The following is a 15,605-nucleotide window of genomic DNA, read 5'->3' on the forward strand; positions in this document are numbered from 1 at the left end:
AGCAGGGATTTGTTTGGCCTTGAAAAACAAACACCACCAGTGACATGACAGAAAAAAAATACTTGAGACCATCAGTTCTTCATTCGATCATGTAAAATATAGGCGTACATAAACAATGTTTATTTTTCAAATATATATAGTACAGCGTTACAATTCCAGGTGAAACAAGATCCTCGAGCTGACCGAAACAATCGGAAAATCCAACAATCTTGTGAAGAACATTTTCTTCTCGCTCTCTCAGGAGTCCATCCATCCTGTTCTACAGGGTCACAGGTGGGCTGGAGCCTATCCCAGCTGACTATGGGTGAGAGGCGGGGTACACCCTGGACAAGTCACCAGGTCATCGCAGGGCTGATACACAACCATTCACACCTACGGTCAATTTAGTCACCAGTTAACCTAACCGGCATGTCTTTGGACTGTGGGGGAAACCGGAGCACCCGGAGGAAACCCACGCAGACACGGGGAGAACATGCAAACTCTGCACAGAAAGGCCCTCGTCAGCCACTGGGCTCGAACCCAGAACCTTCTTGCTGTGAGGCGACAGCGCTAACCACTACACCACTGTGCTGCCCTCTCACGAGTCATTTTATCTTTATGGAAATTTACATGGAAAACAAGAAATTCATCTTTTCCATAACGTAGCCGATATTGTTGATTTGTATGTTAATTTAAAATGTTAAAATTCATTTTGCATTAAATTGAGATTGTATTTTGTGAGGTCACCATGAAACTCACTGATGGGTGTGGCTTATTTGATTGACTAGTCGTCAACATACACGATTGCGCTAAAGTTTTAGACACTAGCTAGTGTCGGAACAGAACAATTCAGGATCAGTGGCTGCTGGTATAAATGAAATTGGACAGCTTGAGAAATGTCATAACTTGATTTAAAAAAAATAAAAAATAAAGCCACAATGGAGAAGTTTTTTCAGCGACCGGAGTCATTTTAAAACTTAATATGATGCAAAAAGTGCTGCAAACCCAGTTAAAAAAGTGCAGTCTCATCTTTACTTGTTTTAGTTGCAGGTTTATGTTAGATTTTTCCAGATGTTCAGGACAAAGAAGATATGAAATGATGATTTGTTGCGCGTGATGAACCAGACTCACTTCGAGCAGGAACTAGACGTTATCTCGGACCATCTCTTTGTTGATTCATTGCCTTGGGGGTTTGGAATGAGGAACGGACGTCCATTGATTTGTTCCTCTTTTTTAAAATAAATAAATAAATAAAAATAATTGCAAACATCACAAATTCTTTGTTGACTTGTCTATACTTTATTTCCTATAAAATTTGAGTGTATAACATTCCAGTCATACAGTAGCGCCCCCTTTAGCCTTCATGTGCTCATGTCACCTGCAGAATTTATTCATGCTGTACAGATTAATAAACCACACCGCTGAGCCATAGTCATGTTAAAAACTCTTCAGATTATGTAAATCATATAAATGACGAAAAAAAAAGCATTAGTCATGTGCAAGAAAACAAAAAACACTAATGGAGCTTCAGGGCCGCAGCAGACGGCGTTTCAATTTGCTTTGTCTAGTGTTGTGGTGAACAAGGTGAATATAGCATGTGCAGTTGGTGATCCAGGCACAGCGAGTCGCTCAGGAGTACATGGTCAGCTGCAGCCACTGCGGAGGAACAGAATGAAAACGTTACTTAGGACAAAATCAATCAAATCGGTACTCGGTCCATTCTTAGCCAGGCGGTAATGTGAAGCTCACAAAAAACACACACAGTTCAAATAGTCATAAACTAATCACTAATGGTTGAACATTAAAAGGTACTTGCTGTCGATGTTCAATCATGGTAGACACTTATCCAGACTTTCTAAGGAAAGAATTATGGAACTTAAATTTTACCCATGCTTTCAAATGATCATTGGGGGGGACGACACACCCACAACCCCATGTCCACCAAAAAAAAAAACCCTGATCATCCTGTGCTTGAGATTTAGTTTTGCACTGAAGCTACAAGCAGCTAAAATGTTGGAGATACCGAACAATTTCAGTTTAATTTACAACCCAAAACCTTATCACTCAGCGATGAGGAGGTTTACAAGTCCTCATCCCTCCAGACACCTTGGGGACGTGATCAGAAAACTCTCCATTTCATTCTTTTCTTGAACAGAGACTGGTTTCTGACTCGCATCGACAGCACTGGACATCAGCGCGTGTCGAGTGAAATGTAAAATGTACCATACACCTGCAAACTGGAACCGCCTCCTGAACTGAGTCGAGTGAAAAGGAGGAGTCTTTGCCAAATCCCTGATTCAGTGCACAGGTACACTCTCAAAGTTACGCCACGGTACTTCAGCTCGTTTTTCATGGTGCATCAGAACACCTTTTCTTTATCCGAGTAGTCCCGGAAGCACACAGTGAATGACCTGGACTTGAAAGATCCTCGTTCTGGTGTGATGAGCGCAGTCAATCAGCGGCGGCAGCTTGTTGAACACCTCCAGTCCCACCACTTCCATTAATAAGTCTGCTATGAACGGCTTACCGGTTTCGCCGCCCTCCAGCACGTTGACAAAACGAAGGCTGGACCGTCGGGGCCCGTTTTCAAAAGGTCTTCTTTGTGATCTTGAAGTTTGAGTCTGCATGGACTTAATCGTCTCTTCAGCTGTTGTGAGCCATTCGAAATTTTCTCCCATCGCTTCGGTCTCTGCAAGTCGTTTGTTAAAGGAGTTCACGTCTTCTCGTAACGCATCCACAGAAGCCTGTAGTGGCTCAAACGAAGCATTTATCAGTGTTGTAATGTCTTTCTTCATCTTGGCACGGTGGTTTTCCAGCAAGGTGAACAGCTGTTGCGTTGTAACTGGCTCGTTTGCTTCAAGAGATGCGTCGTCGGATGTTAAGGCAGCGCCGGAAGCCACTTTAGCTCGCTTTCCAGTTAGCAAAGAGGTCCATGTTGTGTAAGTTCGCATTCCTTGTTGTTAACTTTGTTTCGATGACATTTCTTCACCCAAACATGTCAGTATTATGTTCCGGTACTTGCTGGTGGTCAAAAAGTGGCGCACAAAGAAGGTCTTAAAAGGTAAAATATCCAAGTTAGTTGGGAGCCTCTCCGCTCACATCCTCTCACTACGTCTTCAAACCGCAAGTCTCGATTCAGTGCACAGGTGATGAGGAACATTCCATTTTCGGACATCATGCACCGTTTTTTTAGCCTGACGAGTAAGTGTGTGTGTGCGCGCACACGAATGAGTGAGCTTGTACTGCAATATTAACATTTTTCTTCCATTTGGTCAGATAGGAAATCAAGAATAACGAAAAGTTCAATTCTCACCTCTTTGATGTTCACTTTAATGGTGCCACTTTGGTCTCTGTCCAGCGTCTTAAAAGCACCTGTTACAATCGAGATGGAGTATAAATCAGTACACACACACACACACACACACACACACACACACACACACAAGCATGTGGAAAATTTCCTTCGTACAGAGCGAGAGATCGGATCACCACTTGAAGTTTCGTTAGAAATCTGGATCACGAATGATAAAACTTTGCCCCTCCCCCACTGATACTGATTTTAATTTCTCCAGTTCGTTTGACTGCCTTTCCAAACTTAACGAAAATGCTCATGCATTCAGAGGAAATCCGATCACGCCCACGTGTCACCCTGACCCTTTTGATTAGCTCAGGGCTTTTCAAAGTGTGGGGCGCGCCCCCCCTGGGGGGCGCCAGAGTTCTTCAGGGGGGGCGCAACGTGAGAGACAAAATGGATCGATTTTTAGTACCTAAAGCTACAGGGAGTGAGGAGACGGCTAAGCAAAAAAACAGAGCCTCCAGGATGTTGCGATTTGCAACTTCAGCACAAATTCAACCAATTCCCGCGAATTCAGGGCGGTGTTGCAATTATATCCAATCACCGCAACTTTCCCGCAAATTTGACCAATCATTGGCATCGTCTTGATGTGACATCGACAAACTACCTTCCGCCTTACTTCCGGATGTCTATGTTCAAGAGAAGCAGCAAGCGCGCAGTGTTGCCAGATTGGCGGTTTCAAGTGCATTTTGGCGGGTTTTGAATACATTTTGGACTGGAAAACGTCAGCAGTATCTGGCAACATTGCATGATGTGCGAGTCAGTGTTTATGTAGGCTTAAATTCTGTTACTGAAAGTGTGTTATGTTTACAGTGAAGGACTGTGTGCACTTTATTTTTTTTTTTTACTTAATACAATTAATGGAGGGCAGCACGGTGGTGTAGTGGTTAGCGCTGTCACCTCACAGCAAGAAGGTCCTGGTTCGAGCCCCGTGGCCGGCGAGGGCCTTTCTGTGTGGAGTTTGCATGTTCTCCCCGTGTCCGCGTGGGTTTCCTCCGGGTGCTCCGGTTTCCCCCACAGTCCAAAGACATGCAGGTTAGGTTAACTGGTGACTCTAAATTGAGCGTAGGTGTGAATGTGAGTGTGAATGGTTGTCTGTGTCTATGTGTCAGCCCTGTGATGACCTGGCGACTTGTCCAGGGTGTACCCCGCCTTTCGCCCGTAGTCAGCTGGGATAGGCTCCAGCTTGCCTGCGACCCTGTAGAAGGATAAAGCGGCTAGAGATAATGAGATGAGATGAGACAATTAATGGATGCCAACATTTTTGCCAAAATGGTATTTTATTTTCCATTGTTTAGGCAGCTTCAGCATCATACTGTGAGATTCTGTTCAAATTGCTTTTTTTCTTCTATGAAGCCTGAGCCATTTATTTTATTAGTTTATAATTGTTTAATTTAGTCTTCAGGAGAGACTGCCTGCACACAGTACTAGTATTAATAGATTTTTTTCTTACATGAAAGCTGAGGCATTTATATTATATTTTAAGGTAACTTCATGTTGTGCTGTGAGGTTCTCTGCACTTTTGAACCAACAGGTGCATTTGGATAAGTAAAGCCTATTTTTCTGCATTTTTGTAGTCCTGGTAATCTTTTATATTGGTAAAGTTATTTATAGGACCATTTCTCAGTGTCTTTGTTTTTTTAATCAATAGTTTTTCAGTAATAACTTAATATTTAACATATCACACTCAATTTTAATCACAAAAAGAGAAAATCGCAACAATTTCTCGCAACTTTCACTTCCTCCCGCAATGTAATCGCAACAAAAACCTAAACACCGCAACTTTCATCGCAATTTTTTTGGAAAACCCCCCCGCAACATCAGACATTTTAGCCCACAACAATCACAAAAAAGGCCCGCGAAATCCTGGGGGACTGGAAAAAGAAGGAAGTATGACCACGATTATTTAAAGTTTGGATTTTCATGGACTGGATCTGAAGATGCTCCACTGCCACAGTGTGTTGTCTGCCAAGAGGTACTATCTAACGATGCTATGAGATGTTTAAAATGTGTAAAACAAAATGTTTTAAAAAGCAAAGATGTTTAAAATGTGAAAAAGAAAAAAATAATGTGTACAACAACCATTTTTTTTTTAAATACGAATGGAACATTAAGTATAGCAACAACAAAAATTGTAAGGGGGGGGGGGCGCTGTTGTTTATTTGCTCTCCAAGGGGGGGCTGACTCTCCCACACTTTGAAAACCCCTGGATTAGCTGAAGAAGAAGAGAGGAGACACTCACGGCACATGGCGTCCAGACGGACCAGGCAGCCGATGTAGTTATCGAAGTCCATGTTGCCGTTCTCGTCGCTGTACCTGCGGATGATCATCGTGAAGAGCTGATCGTTCAGGGGGAAGCCTGCAAAACACACACACGCAAAATCAGGATCAGTATACACTCACCAGCTACTTTATTAGGAACACCCATACATCCACCTGCTGTTTAATTTTCTGCAGGTCTCTAAAATCATGCAGATACAATTCAAGAGCTTCAGTGAATGTTCACAATGTTCAAACATCAGGATGGGAAAAAATGTGATCTAACAGTGAAGTGTGACTTTTTCTCTCTCTCCTTCACTGCGGTATGGGTGTTGGTTTGAGCCAGATGAGTATTTTTGGTTTGAGTATTTCAGAAACTGCAAATAATCTCCTGGGGTTTTCACACACAACAGTCTCGAGAGTTTACACAGAATGGTGCGAAAAACAAAAGACGACCTTCGAGTGAATGACAGTTCTTGGGGTGGAAACAAGCATCCTGTTGATAAGAGAGCTCAGAGATCAGAAAATGGACAGATTTGTGGTTCGAGCTTTTTTTTTTTTGTCAGGAAGGACATAGTTACTCATGTAATCACTCTTTACAACTGTGGTGAGCAGAAAAGCATCTCAGCATGCAACAGAAAAACACACCGGGTTCCACTCCTGCAGCCAAGAACAGGGATCTTAGAATTAACATGTCGCCTCACAGCAAGAAGGTTCTGGGTTCGAGCCCAGCAGCCGGTGGGGGCCTTTCTGTGTGGAGTTTGTATGTTCTGCCCGTGTCTGCGTGGGTTTCCCCCCACAGTTCAAAGACACCCAGTTAAGGCCAATTTATGCTGACAACCCAGTCCTCGCAGACGGCGTCGCAGATAGTGTCTGCATAGCCCCCCCACACCTTCGCAGACGCTCTGCGCGCACCTCCCAAAAATTGTGACCACCGCAGAAGCCTCGCAGACAGTGTCACAGACAAGAGGGCTCTGATTGGTCCACTCTACAGCCGCTTCCCTACTTTCCCAGTTTGTTTTGTTTTCACGGCCGCCATTTTTAAAAACACGAGCGAAGATGGAGCAGCACGAAGAGCGGTTGATCGAGGAAGTGAGGAAGTACGTACATCTATACGACTCCAGTTCTAGTCATTATAAGTAACCGGAGGATAAACACTCCACTAACCACACCCACCAACTACTCCTAGTGATTTCGCGACTTCGCGCCCCCTTGTGTTGTGGCGGTGAATAACATCGCGCACGCCTATTACTCCCCGCTCAACGATAAATTACAACTGTCTGCGAAAAGCTATCTGCGAAAGCCTTGTTGCAAGAGCATGCAGAGGCCTTTAGGCTAACATGGGGCCGCCGGGGGCTGAAGTGCCCTTGAGCGAGGTACCGAACCCCTGACTGCTCCCCGGGCGCTCTGGTGTGGCTGCCCACTGCTCCGGGTGTGTGTTCACTGCTTTAGATGGGTTAAATCCAGAGGATGAATCTCACTGTGCTTGAAGTGTGCATGTGACAAATAAAGGTTTCTTTCTTTTTCCTATTAAAGTGGCCGGTGAGTGTGTATGAAGCGTGAGGTTAAGAGTGGGTCTGGACCCAGAACAGTCTGTGAGGAGGAATCCTATCAGGCCGTTTCAGAGACGAGTGTGGAGTCTGAATGAAATGGTCATGTGACTGGAGCCTCACCTGCAGCTTGGAATGCACCGGGCAGCTCAGATGCTCCGATCGTACCGGACCGATCAGCATCAAACTGCATATAGACGCCCTAGAGAGAGAAAACACACACTCACCTTATTCACTATAATCCCATCACACACTTGCCAAGAAATCACAAATAACCAGCACATCCTACACATAGAAACATGAACACACTTGTACTTATGAAGTCACTGTCTCTCTCTCACACACACACGATGTAGCGAAACCTACCTGCCACCTCTTGATGTTGTTCCAGAGGTATTTGAACTCTTCGAACCCCAGTTTGCCCGTGCTGTCGCTCTGGAGGACGTCATTAAGGACCAATACACAGCAATAAGGGTGAGAAGCATAAACACACACATACTCTCACTCACCTGGACCAGTCACACAACCAGAATCAGAAGTCTAGCTGCCTGGTGCAAATATACAGGAAGTGTGTGTGTGTGTGTGTGTGTGTGTGTGTGTGTGTGTGTGAGAGAAACTAGACAAGGATACATCCATGACCGCCACCATACTCCTGCAGGACTCAATGGAGAAGCCATCCGTCTTCAGGTCTTGACCTAGACACAGAGCGCGCGCGCACACACACACACACACACACACACACACACACGTCTTTATTCCCCAATATGTCCTTCCTGGGCCCCTCCCCCTCATTAAAAGTAACAACATGCATGCAGCTGTGTACAGTTTTTGTGAAGAGATTCATGGCGTCGCTTGAAAACGCTGTTCTCCAGGAAAACACTGATGCTCATAAAAGTCCCTCAGTAACATCAAGCTATAAATAAAATATTTAACATCTGGATCGCAGTCTATTTCCCAGAAGGTCACATGACCCAGCTGCAAACCATCTCACTGATGCTGAGGAGCTTATCAAGGTGATCAGTGAGAGACTTCAGCAGCCAACGAACGGGAGCTCAAAATGTTGCATCGACAAAGATTAAATACGATGAGAACATCATTTAAAATAAAATTAAAAAAAAAAAAAAAACTGTAAAGAAATGGAAAAGTAATTGTTTGCAATACTAACGTCTGGAGATGATTTTGTTGAGGATGCTCATCAGTTCATTGGGGCTCACCTCCATGTCCTGTAACAGCAACACACACACACACACACACACACACACACACACACACACACACACACACACACACACACGTTCTGTTCTGGTGAGATATGAGAGAGAGAGAGAGAGAGAGAGAGAGAGAGGAATGAAGAAAGAGAGAGTAAAAAAGTGACACAAACAGTGAGAGACAAAGGGAGACAGAGAGACAGGAATGAAGGAAGGGAGAGAGACAGACAGACAGGAAGGAAGGAAGAGAGAGACAGGAAGAAAGACAGACAGGAAGTAAAGGGAGAGAGACAGGAAAGAAGGAAGGAAGGGAGTGAGACACACAGACAGACAGTAAGGAAGACAGGAGATACAGGAAGGAAGAAAGAGAGAGAGAGGAATGAAGAAAGGGAGAGAGTGACAGCAAGAGAGAGAGGAAGAAAGAAGGGAGAGAGCACGAGTGTGACAGAAACAGGAAGGAAGAGAAAGACAGATGAATGAAGGAAGGGAGAGAGACAGACAGAGACAGGAAGGAAGAGAGAGACAGGAAGAAAGACAGACAGGAAGTAAGAAAGGAAGAGAGAGAGAGAGAGAGAGACAGGAAAGAAGGAAGGAAGAGAGTGAGACACACAGACAGACAGGAAGGAAGAGAGAGGAGATACAGGAAGGAAGAGAGAGAGGAATGAAGAAAGAAAGGAAGGAAGAGAGAAAGACAGGAAGAGAGTGACAGCAAGAGAGAGGAAGAAAGAAGGGAGAGAGCACGAGCGAGACAAACAGGAAGGAAGAGAAAGACAGAGGACTGAAGAAAGGAAGAGAGTGTGACAGCAAAAGAGACAGGAAGAAAGAGACAGAGGGAGACAGGAAGAGAAAGACAGGAAGGCAGAAAGGAAGAGAGCAAGAGAGACTCACGTCGCCGGCAAGCTGACGGAACACTTGACGGAACTGTCGCTCCTCATCGTTCTCATGAGCCTGGACGTACGCCAGCGGTCTGCGTGCAGGAGGCTACACACACACACACACAATACGCTTTATACCACAGGTCTGAGAACGTTAAATTTCTTTAACAGCAAATCTGAGAGCAGTGCAGATGTATTATAATATTAATGCCACTTGCTCGAATGGTTTCTATAGCAACAACAACTTGTTGACATCTTGAATTTCCTTTTTGTTTATTTAACATTTCTGGAAGGAGTCTCCAGTCTCGGCATTTTGTAAGAACTAAAAAGCTGAAACGAAGTTTTCCAACATCTTTAGGACAGACAACTTTACACTTCTTAATTATTTCATTTATTTATTTTAAATCATTAACTTCAAGACGGGGGGGCAAGCGGCTCGTGAAGCAACGACTGTTTTCATTCCTGTAATGTAAACAAGAACTTGTTTGAACATTCTAAAACATTAAATGCAACTATAAACGGATAAAACGTATGACGTGTCATTCTTTAACAGAGATGCGACTGTAAATGTTGGTGAACTGCGACGGTGTTGGAGCAATAAAACACTTTGGGACGCGCTTTAGGGTGGGAACAGTAAATCTGAAGATAAACTCAAATTATTTAACACTTGAGACGGAGAGTGTGTTATTCTTTCCGTATCACAGAACAGAAATGATGTTTTGGCTGGTTGGGAGTCTCACTGCTCTGCAGCGCTGGAGAAGGCGAGTTAGTTTCAGGCGGAAACCTGTGGAACTGGATTCCCTTCCCTGGCCACGCCTACATAGGGAACCACATCCTATAATGGAATTCGTCATGACTCACGGGCTTTGAACTCGCCACATTGCAGGACAACATCCTCGGTTGTGTTTCTATTGTCAAGTCCAAGCCAGCATCAGACCTCAGACCAGCTGAACTACAGCTGAGTGACTGAAGAACTGGTTGCGCAGGAGAACACCAGAGTCATGAAAGAAAAAAAATCCACTCTGAATCATTTGCATGTTCACCCTCATGCCATGCAGCTATTATTCAGCAACGTCTGTCTGAGGGACACACCCAAACACGAACGCTCGCTACTCTGACATTTTAACAATCAAGGTCACGGTTTTGTTTTATGAGTCGAGATCAAACGTGACACCACTTTTGCACCATCATGTCCCTTTTCTTCAGCAGTCAATGCGGCAGCGGCGCTTCCCCCCCGTCCAGCTCAACCTGCATGCCATCAACACCAACATGCTTGTGATTTTGCAGACCGCCAACTTGCGACTCGTCTGCATTGCGTTCTGGGGCTTTGAGTCCAACGTTCACACCAACATTCTCCACTCGAATTTCTCATTAACATCTCGTTAAAAAGAGACCTTCTGTTTTGTTTCTAGTTGGTTCAAGAGTCATTAGAAGTCCTATCGTGAGACAGCACACTGCTGATCAGCCATCAGAGCTACGCTAATAAACATGTTGTTGACACACGCAACAATTAACACCAAAATCCGTTCTCGATAATTCGCCGAACATTTAAACAGCTGAAAAGTTGAAATATTTTATCTTCATGAGGTATTAAGTGTCACTCACAGGGTCAGAGGGCACAAACTGGCCAGGATCGATGTTGCTATGGAAACAGAAGAAAAAACACAAACAGCGGCATCATCATTACAGTATTTTCACATGAACGTGGAGGAGTCGTGCTTGACGGTGTGCCTTTGCTGTTCAGGTGCGTAAAACTGAACAATGTTACTCGGCAACTGAGAAGCACAGTCACCAAGGACAAGCTAGCAAACAGCTGGGGCTAACAATATTTCTAGCTCGCACATCAATACAGAGAGAAGCCCTTTATACAGACAGGATGGAAAGGAAACAAATACTAGGAACATCAATGTTTACCTCAGACGTGCTGAAAAACGACTAATAAAACACTTCATGTGGTGAACGGAGTACGTTTAACGTAAACCGTTGAACAAATTAGCCCTTATACACACACACACCTTATGCAAGACAGTTAAAGTTACAGGAAAGGAAGAAATAATCCAGAATAGTAAATACGACTGTGACTGAACACACAGCTTTCGACTAAACAGTGTCTAAATGAAAGAAACAGAACTCAGAGAAAGTATTTTAGGGTGTGTAAACTATTGCACAAGGCTCCGAATGTCAAATTTGGATTGAGGTCAAAAATGTGGCTGTCCAGCAAGTTTGAAATGCGCATGCGTGCAAACACACACACACACACACACACACAACCCTTACCTGACCACATCAAGGATTCCACCAATCAGTCTCTTTGCCAGATTCATCTTCAGCGTTGAGTCAGGTCACTCTGGTGAAGAAAAGTCCTTCAAAAAAAAAAAATACATCAACAGTCAACCATTTATCATTATCCTTGTAGTTTGTACTCCAGACATGGAAAATAATCGTTTCCAATTGGCCCTTTAACACAAACCCTGATACGATGCAACAACACTGGGGAGGAACCATAACGACACGCAAACATCACCCAGCACGCTCGACCTGCAGTTCCAGTTTTCCATGTCAATTAAAGAATGTAAAACTAGTTCTCGAGACACTTGTACAGGAAGCACAGAGTCCTTTTGGACACGTCCTGCCTTCTACGATCACCTCATCAAAGTTTAGTTTGTTCTCACGCACATTTCTATACATCAGCCCACCGATGTTCTTATTCCAGTTTTTTTGCCACCCAACTCTGATAGTTTCATCTCATCTCATTCTCTCTAGCCGCTTTATCCTTCTACAGGGTCGCAGGCAAGCTGGAGCCTATCCCAGCTGACTACGGGCGAAAGGCGGGGTTCACCCTGGACAAGTCGCCAGGTCATCACAGGGCTGACACATAGATACAGACAACCATTCACACTCACATTCACACCTACGCTCAATTTAGAGTCACCAGTTAACCTAACCTGCATGTCTTTGGACTGTGGGGGAAACCGGAGCACCCGGAGGAAACCCACGCGGATACGGGGAGAACATGCAAACTCCGCACAGAAAGGCCCTCGCCGGCCACGGGGCTCGAACCCGGACCTTCTTGCTGTGAGGCGACAGCGCTAACCACTACACCACCGTGCCGCCCCCTGATAGTTTCAGGTACAGAAATTTCGATTGAACTAAAATGTTCAGCCCATTGAGAAGAAGTGTGCTTGTACTTTTTTTTTTTAAATTCCTCCATCCATCCATCCATCCCATAGACTCAGAATGGGAAATTTTTCAACCAGCTCCCATTTTGTCAATTTTCAAAAATAATACCTCTAAACTGACTGGACATGTTCTGACCAATACTACGAAGCGCTCAACCTCTTTTCGTACTTCTATCACTCCTGCTTTCTGTTTTTTCCCCTCCCATTGACTTCAACTCATTCTCCAAGACCCTCGCTGCTCCCAGGGATTAAAAGCTCGTGCTGGCAAATACCATTAGGTTGTTGTACTTTACATACATACAGCACAATTTTTTCTCTGCTCATCTTTCTTTCGTTCATCCCTCCATCAGAACCCATTGATTTTACATCTCCAACGACTTTGAAAGTCAAGTTGTGAAACTTGGTAAATGGATTCGACTGCAAAAAGTACAGCACTTAACTGCTTTCATACTAATGACACGCCTCTCTCTCTCATCCTACTCTTATTTCCTTCATCCCTCCATCCTTCCAGAGCAAACTCATCTTTTAAAAAAAGGTAAGATCTGCCAAACTTTATCTGGAGATTTGGCTGCGGAAACAAAAGCACACTTTTTTTAAAAAAAATATATTATGTCCACCCCCTCAGTTGCTTCCTTTCAGGTTTAATGCAAACAGCAATCACACATTTTCTCCATAAAATGCCCTTTTTCTAATTTATAGTTAATTAATATATTTTAGTTAAATTATTAGTAAACCCATTAGGTGTTATAATAACAGCAGTAGTGTAGAATTCAAAAGCAAGGCTTTTTTATTATTATTATTTCTTTTTGAAGTCATGTGGATGGTGTTAAAGGAAACCTGGAAAACTCTTCCAGTCACATTTATTACATTTTCACTGCACATAAAAATACACTGAGATAGACAGATCGACAGACTATGTGGCGAATCTCTCAGTTTATCCGCTCAGGATGATTCATCAGGGATTTTTTCCCCTGAACACAACATTCAAGGCAGGGATGAAGACGCGGCCGAATTACAAACCGACACAACGTAGACTAAATAGCGTGTAGAGCGCCATTATGTCATATCCCTAGTAGTGCGCTGTGTGTAGGGAGCAAGGAGTGATTTGGAACACGGCCCGGTTAAACCAGCAGGCCAACTGCTCCTTGTTGACAGAGGACACACCTAACCACAGCGCTTCCACTCCCAACACAAAAACACAATATCCTTGTCGTGCTAACTTTCTCCTCATCTCTTCTTCTTTATCTTCTACATTTGTTGTTTTTAATTTTTTCATAACAGTAACAAACCAAATCTTTGCTATTACTTAGCAATCTGGTCAAGTCAGCTAATGTTATCCATCCTTTCCGGTTGATCTTCCAAATCTTCCCAACTAGTCTGAATAACACTTAATATACATATATAAAAGTGTAATAAACTCTTATAAATCAGCATTCATAGCAACAACAATAACAATTTGTCTCCAAGTTCTACTTTTTTTTTTTTTAGCCATACTAGCTAATATCTCCGTGGTTATTTGAGTACATCATATCCCACAATAGTTTTTCAATAACTCCCGCCCACTAGCCTCGAATTGGCTAGAAGTTGACACTCAGGCAGGAAGTCTGCCTTATTAACCAATCCCACAGAAGATTACCCAGAACACCAGCCAATCACAACGCGCGGAGGCGGGACTAGTTAAAATACGGGTTCGGCCAAACAACGCAGAAAATATGCAGCACGGTAAAGCAGCGCTCTCTGAGAAGAAAAATTAACAACCGAAATAATTTCTCAGCTCATAAACACGTTATCATTAGAACGAGCGGCTTCTTTAAATTTTCCGGTAAACCATAAACACTTACCGAGCTATGCCAGGTGCTCGCGCCTCTGAACGCAAAAAGCAGCCTGCGGGTGAGTTATACTTGAAGCAAAGGGGGCGTGGTTACGTCATTGCGTGTCGCCGAGGAGGCGTGGTCATAATTGAGGACTAATATTTTAAAAGAGGCTCCAGACAAAGCAGAAGAATTTGAGGGAGCAGTTGAGGTTTATTATTTAATGGAGAATATATATTTATATTTTTTTGGCCGGGCGGCACGGTGGTGTAGTGGTTAGCGCTGTCGCCTCACAGCAAGAAGGTCCTGGGTTCGAGCCCCGGGGCCGGCGAGGGCCTTTCTGTGTGGAGTTTGCATGTTCTCCCCGTGTCCGCGTGGGTTTCCTCCGGGTGCTCCGGTTTCCCCCACAGTCCAAAGACATGCAGGTTAGGTTAACTGGTGACTCTAAATTGAGCGTAGGTGTGAATGTGAGTGTGAATGGTTGTCTGTGTCTATGTGTCAGCCCTGTGATGACCTGGCGACTTGTCCAGGGTGAACCCCGCCTTTCGCCCGTAGTCAGCTGGGATAGGATCCAGCTTGCCTGCGACCCTGTAGAAGGATAAAGCGGCTACAGATAATGAGATTTTTTTGGCCAACGCTTTTTTTTAAATTAATTTTTCATGTCCATTACAATGGGAGGGATAACTAAATGAACATTAAACATCAAGAATAAATTGTTGTATTATTTGAGTAAACACGTCATCAAATGGGCAGCACGGTGGTGTAGTGGTTAGCGCTGTCGCCTCACAGCAAGAAGGTCCGGGTTCGAGCCCCGTGGCCGGCGAGGGCCTTTCTGTGCGGAGTTTGCATGTTCTCCCCGTGTCCGCGTGGGTTTCCTCCGGGTGCTCCGGTTTCCCCCACAGTCCAAAGACATGCAGGTTAGGTTAACTGGTGACTCTAAATTGAGCGTAGGTGTGAATGTGAGTGTGAATGGTTGTCTGTGTCTATGTGTCAGCCCTGTGATGACCTGGCGACTTGTCCAGGGTGTACCCCGCCTTTCGCCCGTAGTCAGCTGGGATAGGCTCCAGCTTGCCTGCGACCCTGTAGAACAGGATAAAGCGGCTACAGATAATGAGATGAGATGAGACGTCATCAAATGGCAGCGCTGTCGCCTCACAGCAAGAAGGTCCGGGTTCGAGCCCAGCAGCTGATGGGGGTCTTTCTGTGCGGAGTTTGCATGTTCTCCCCCTGTCCGCGTGGGTTTCCTCCGGGTGCTCCGGTTTCCCCCACAGTCCAAAGACATGCAGGTTAGGTTAACTGGTGACTCTAAATTGAGCGTAGGTGTGAATGTGAGTGTGAATGGTTGTCTGTGTCTATGTGTCAGCCCTGTGATGACCTGGCGACTTGTCC

At 44.4% G+C, this 15,605-nt stretch overlaps 1 protein-coding gene across 1 annotated transcript; it reads right to left on the reverse strand.

Moving 5' to 3' along the window:
- Positions 1–1,255: 1,255 nt before the first annotated feature.
- Positions 1,256–14,349, reverse strand: capns1a (calpain, small subunit 1 a). Its single transcript, XM_060912683.1, has 11 exons — positions 14,247–14,349; positions 11,504–11,589; positions 10,832–10,868; positions 9,240–9,332; positions 8,309–8,366; positions 7,774–7,838; positions 7,510–7,578; positions 7,267–7,345; positions 5,577–5,693; positions 3,293–3,351; positions 1,256–1,635 (listed from the first exon to the last, which is right to left on the reverse strand). Exons 2-11 carry the CDS (start codon positions 11,548–11,550, stop codon positions 1,609–1,611), a joined length of 651 nt encoding a protein of 216 aa, XP_060768666.1. The 5' UTR covers positions 11,551–11,589; positions 14,247–14,349; the 3' UTR covers positions 1,256–1,608.
- Between the last annotated feature and the right edge of the window lie 1,256 nt (positions 14,350–15,605).

Source organism: Neoarius graeffei, chromosome 28 (genome assembly GCF_027579695.1).
Source record: "Neoarius graeffei isolate fNeoGra1 chromosome 28, fNeoGra1.pri, whole genome shotgun sequence".
Classification (NCBI taxonomy): domain Eukaryota; kingdom Metazoa; phylum Chordata; class Actinopteri; order Siluriformes; family Ariidae; genus Neoarius; species Neoarius graeffei.

Bases quoted from the DNA above. Each gene is read 5' to 3' on its own strand.
- capns1a (XM_060912683.1), bottom strand. From the start codon at position 11,550: ATGAATCTGGCAAAGAGACTGATTGGTGGAATCCTTGATGTGGTCAG. The intron at 7,839-8,308 runs GTTAGTATTGCA...CTCTGTGTCTAG, and splicing joins CAACAAAATCATCTCCAGAC to GTCAAGACCTGAAGACGGAT. The intron at 3,352-5,576 runs GTGAGTGTCTCC...CGATTGTAACAG, and splicing joins CCGTCTGGACGCCATGTGCC to GTGCTTTTAAGACGCTGGAC.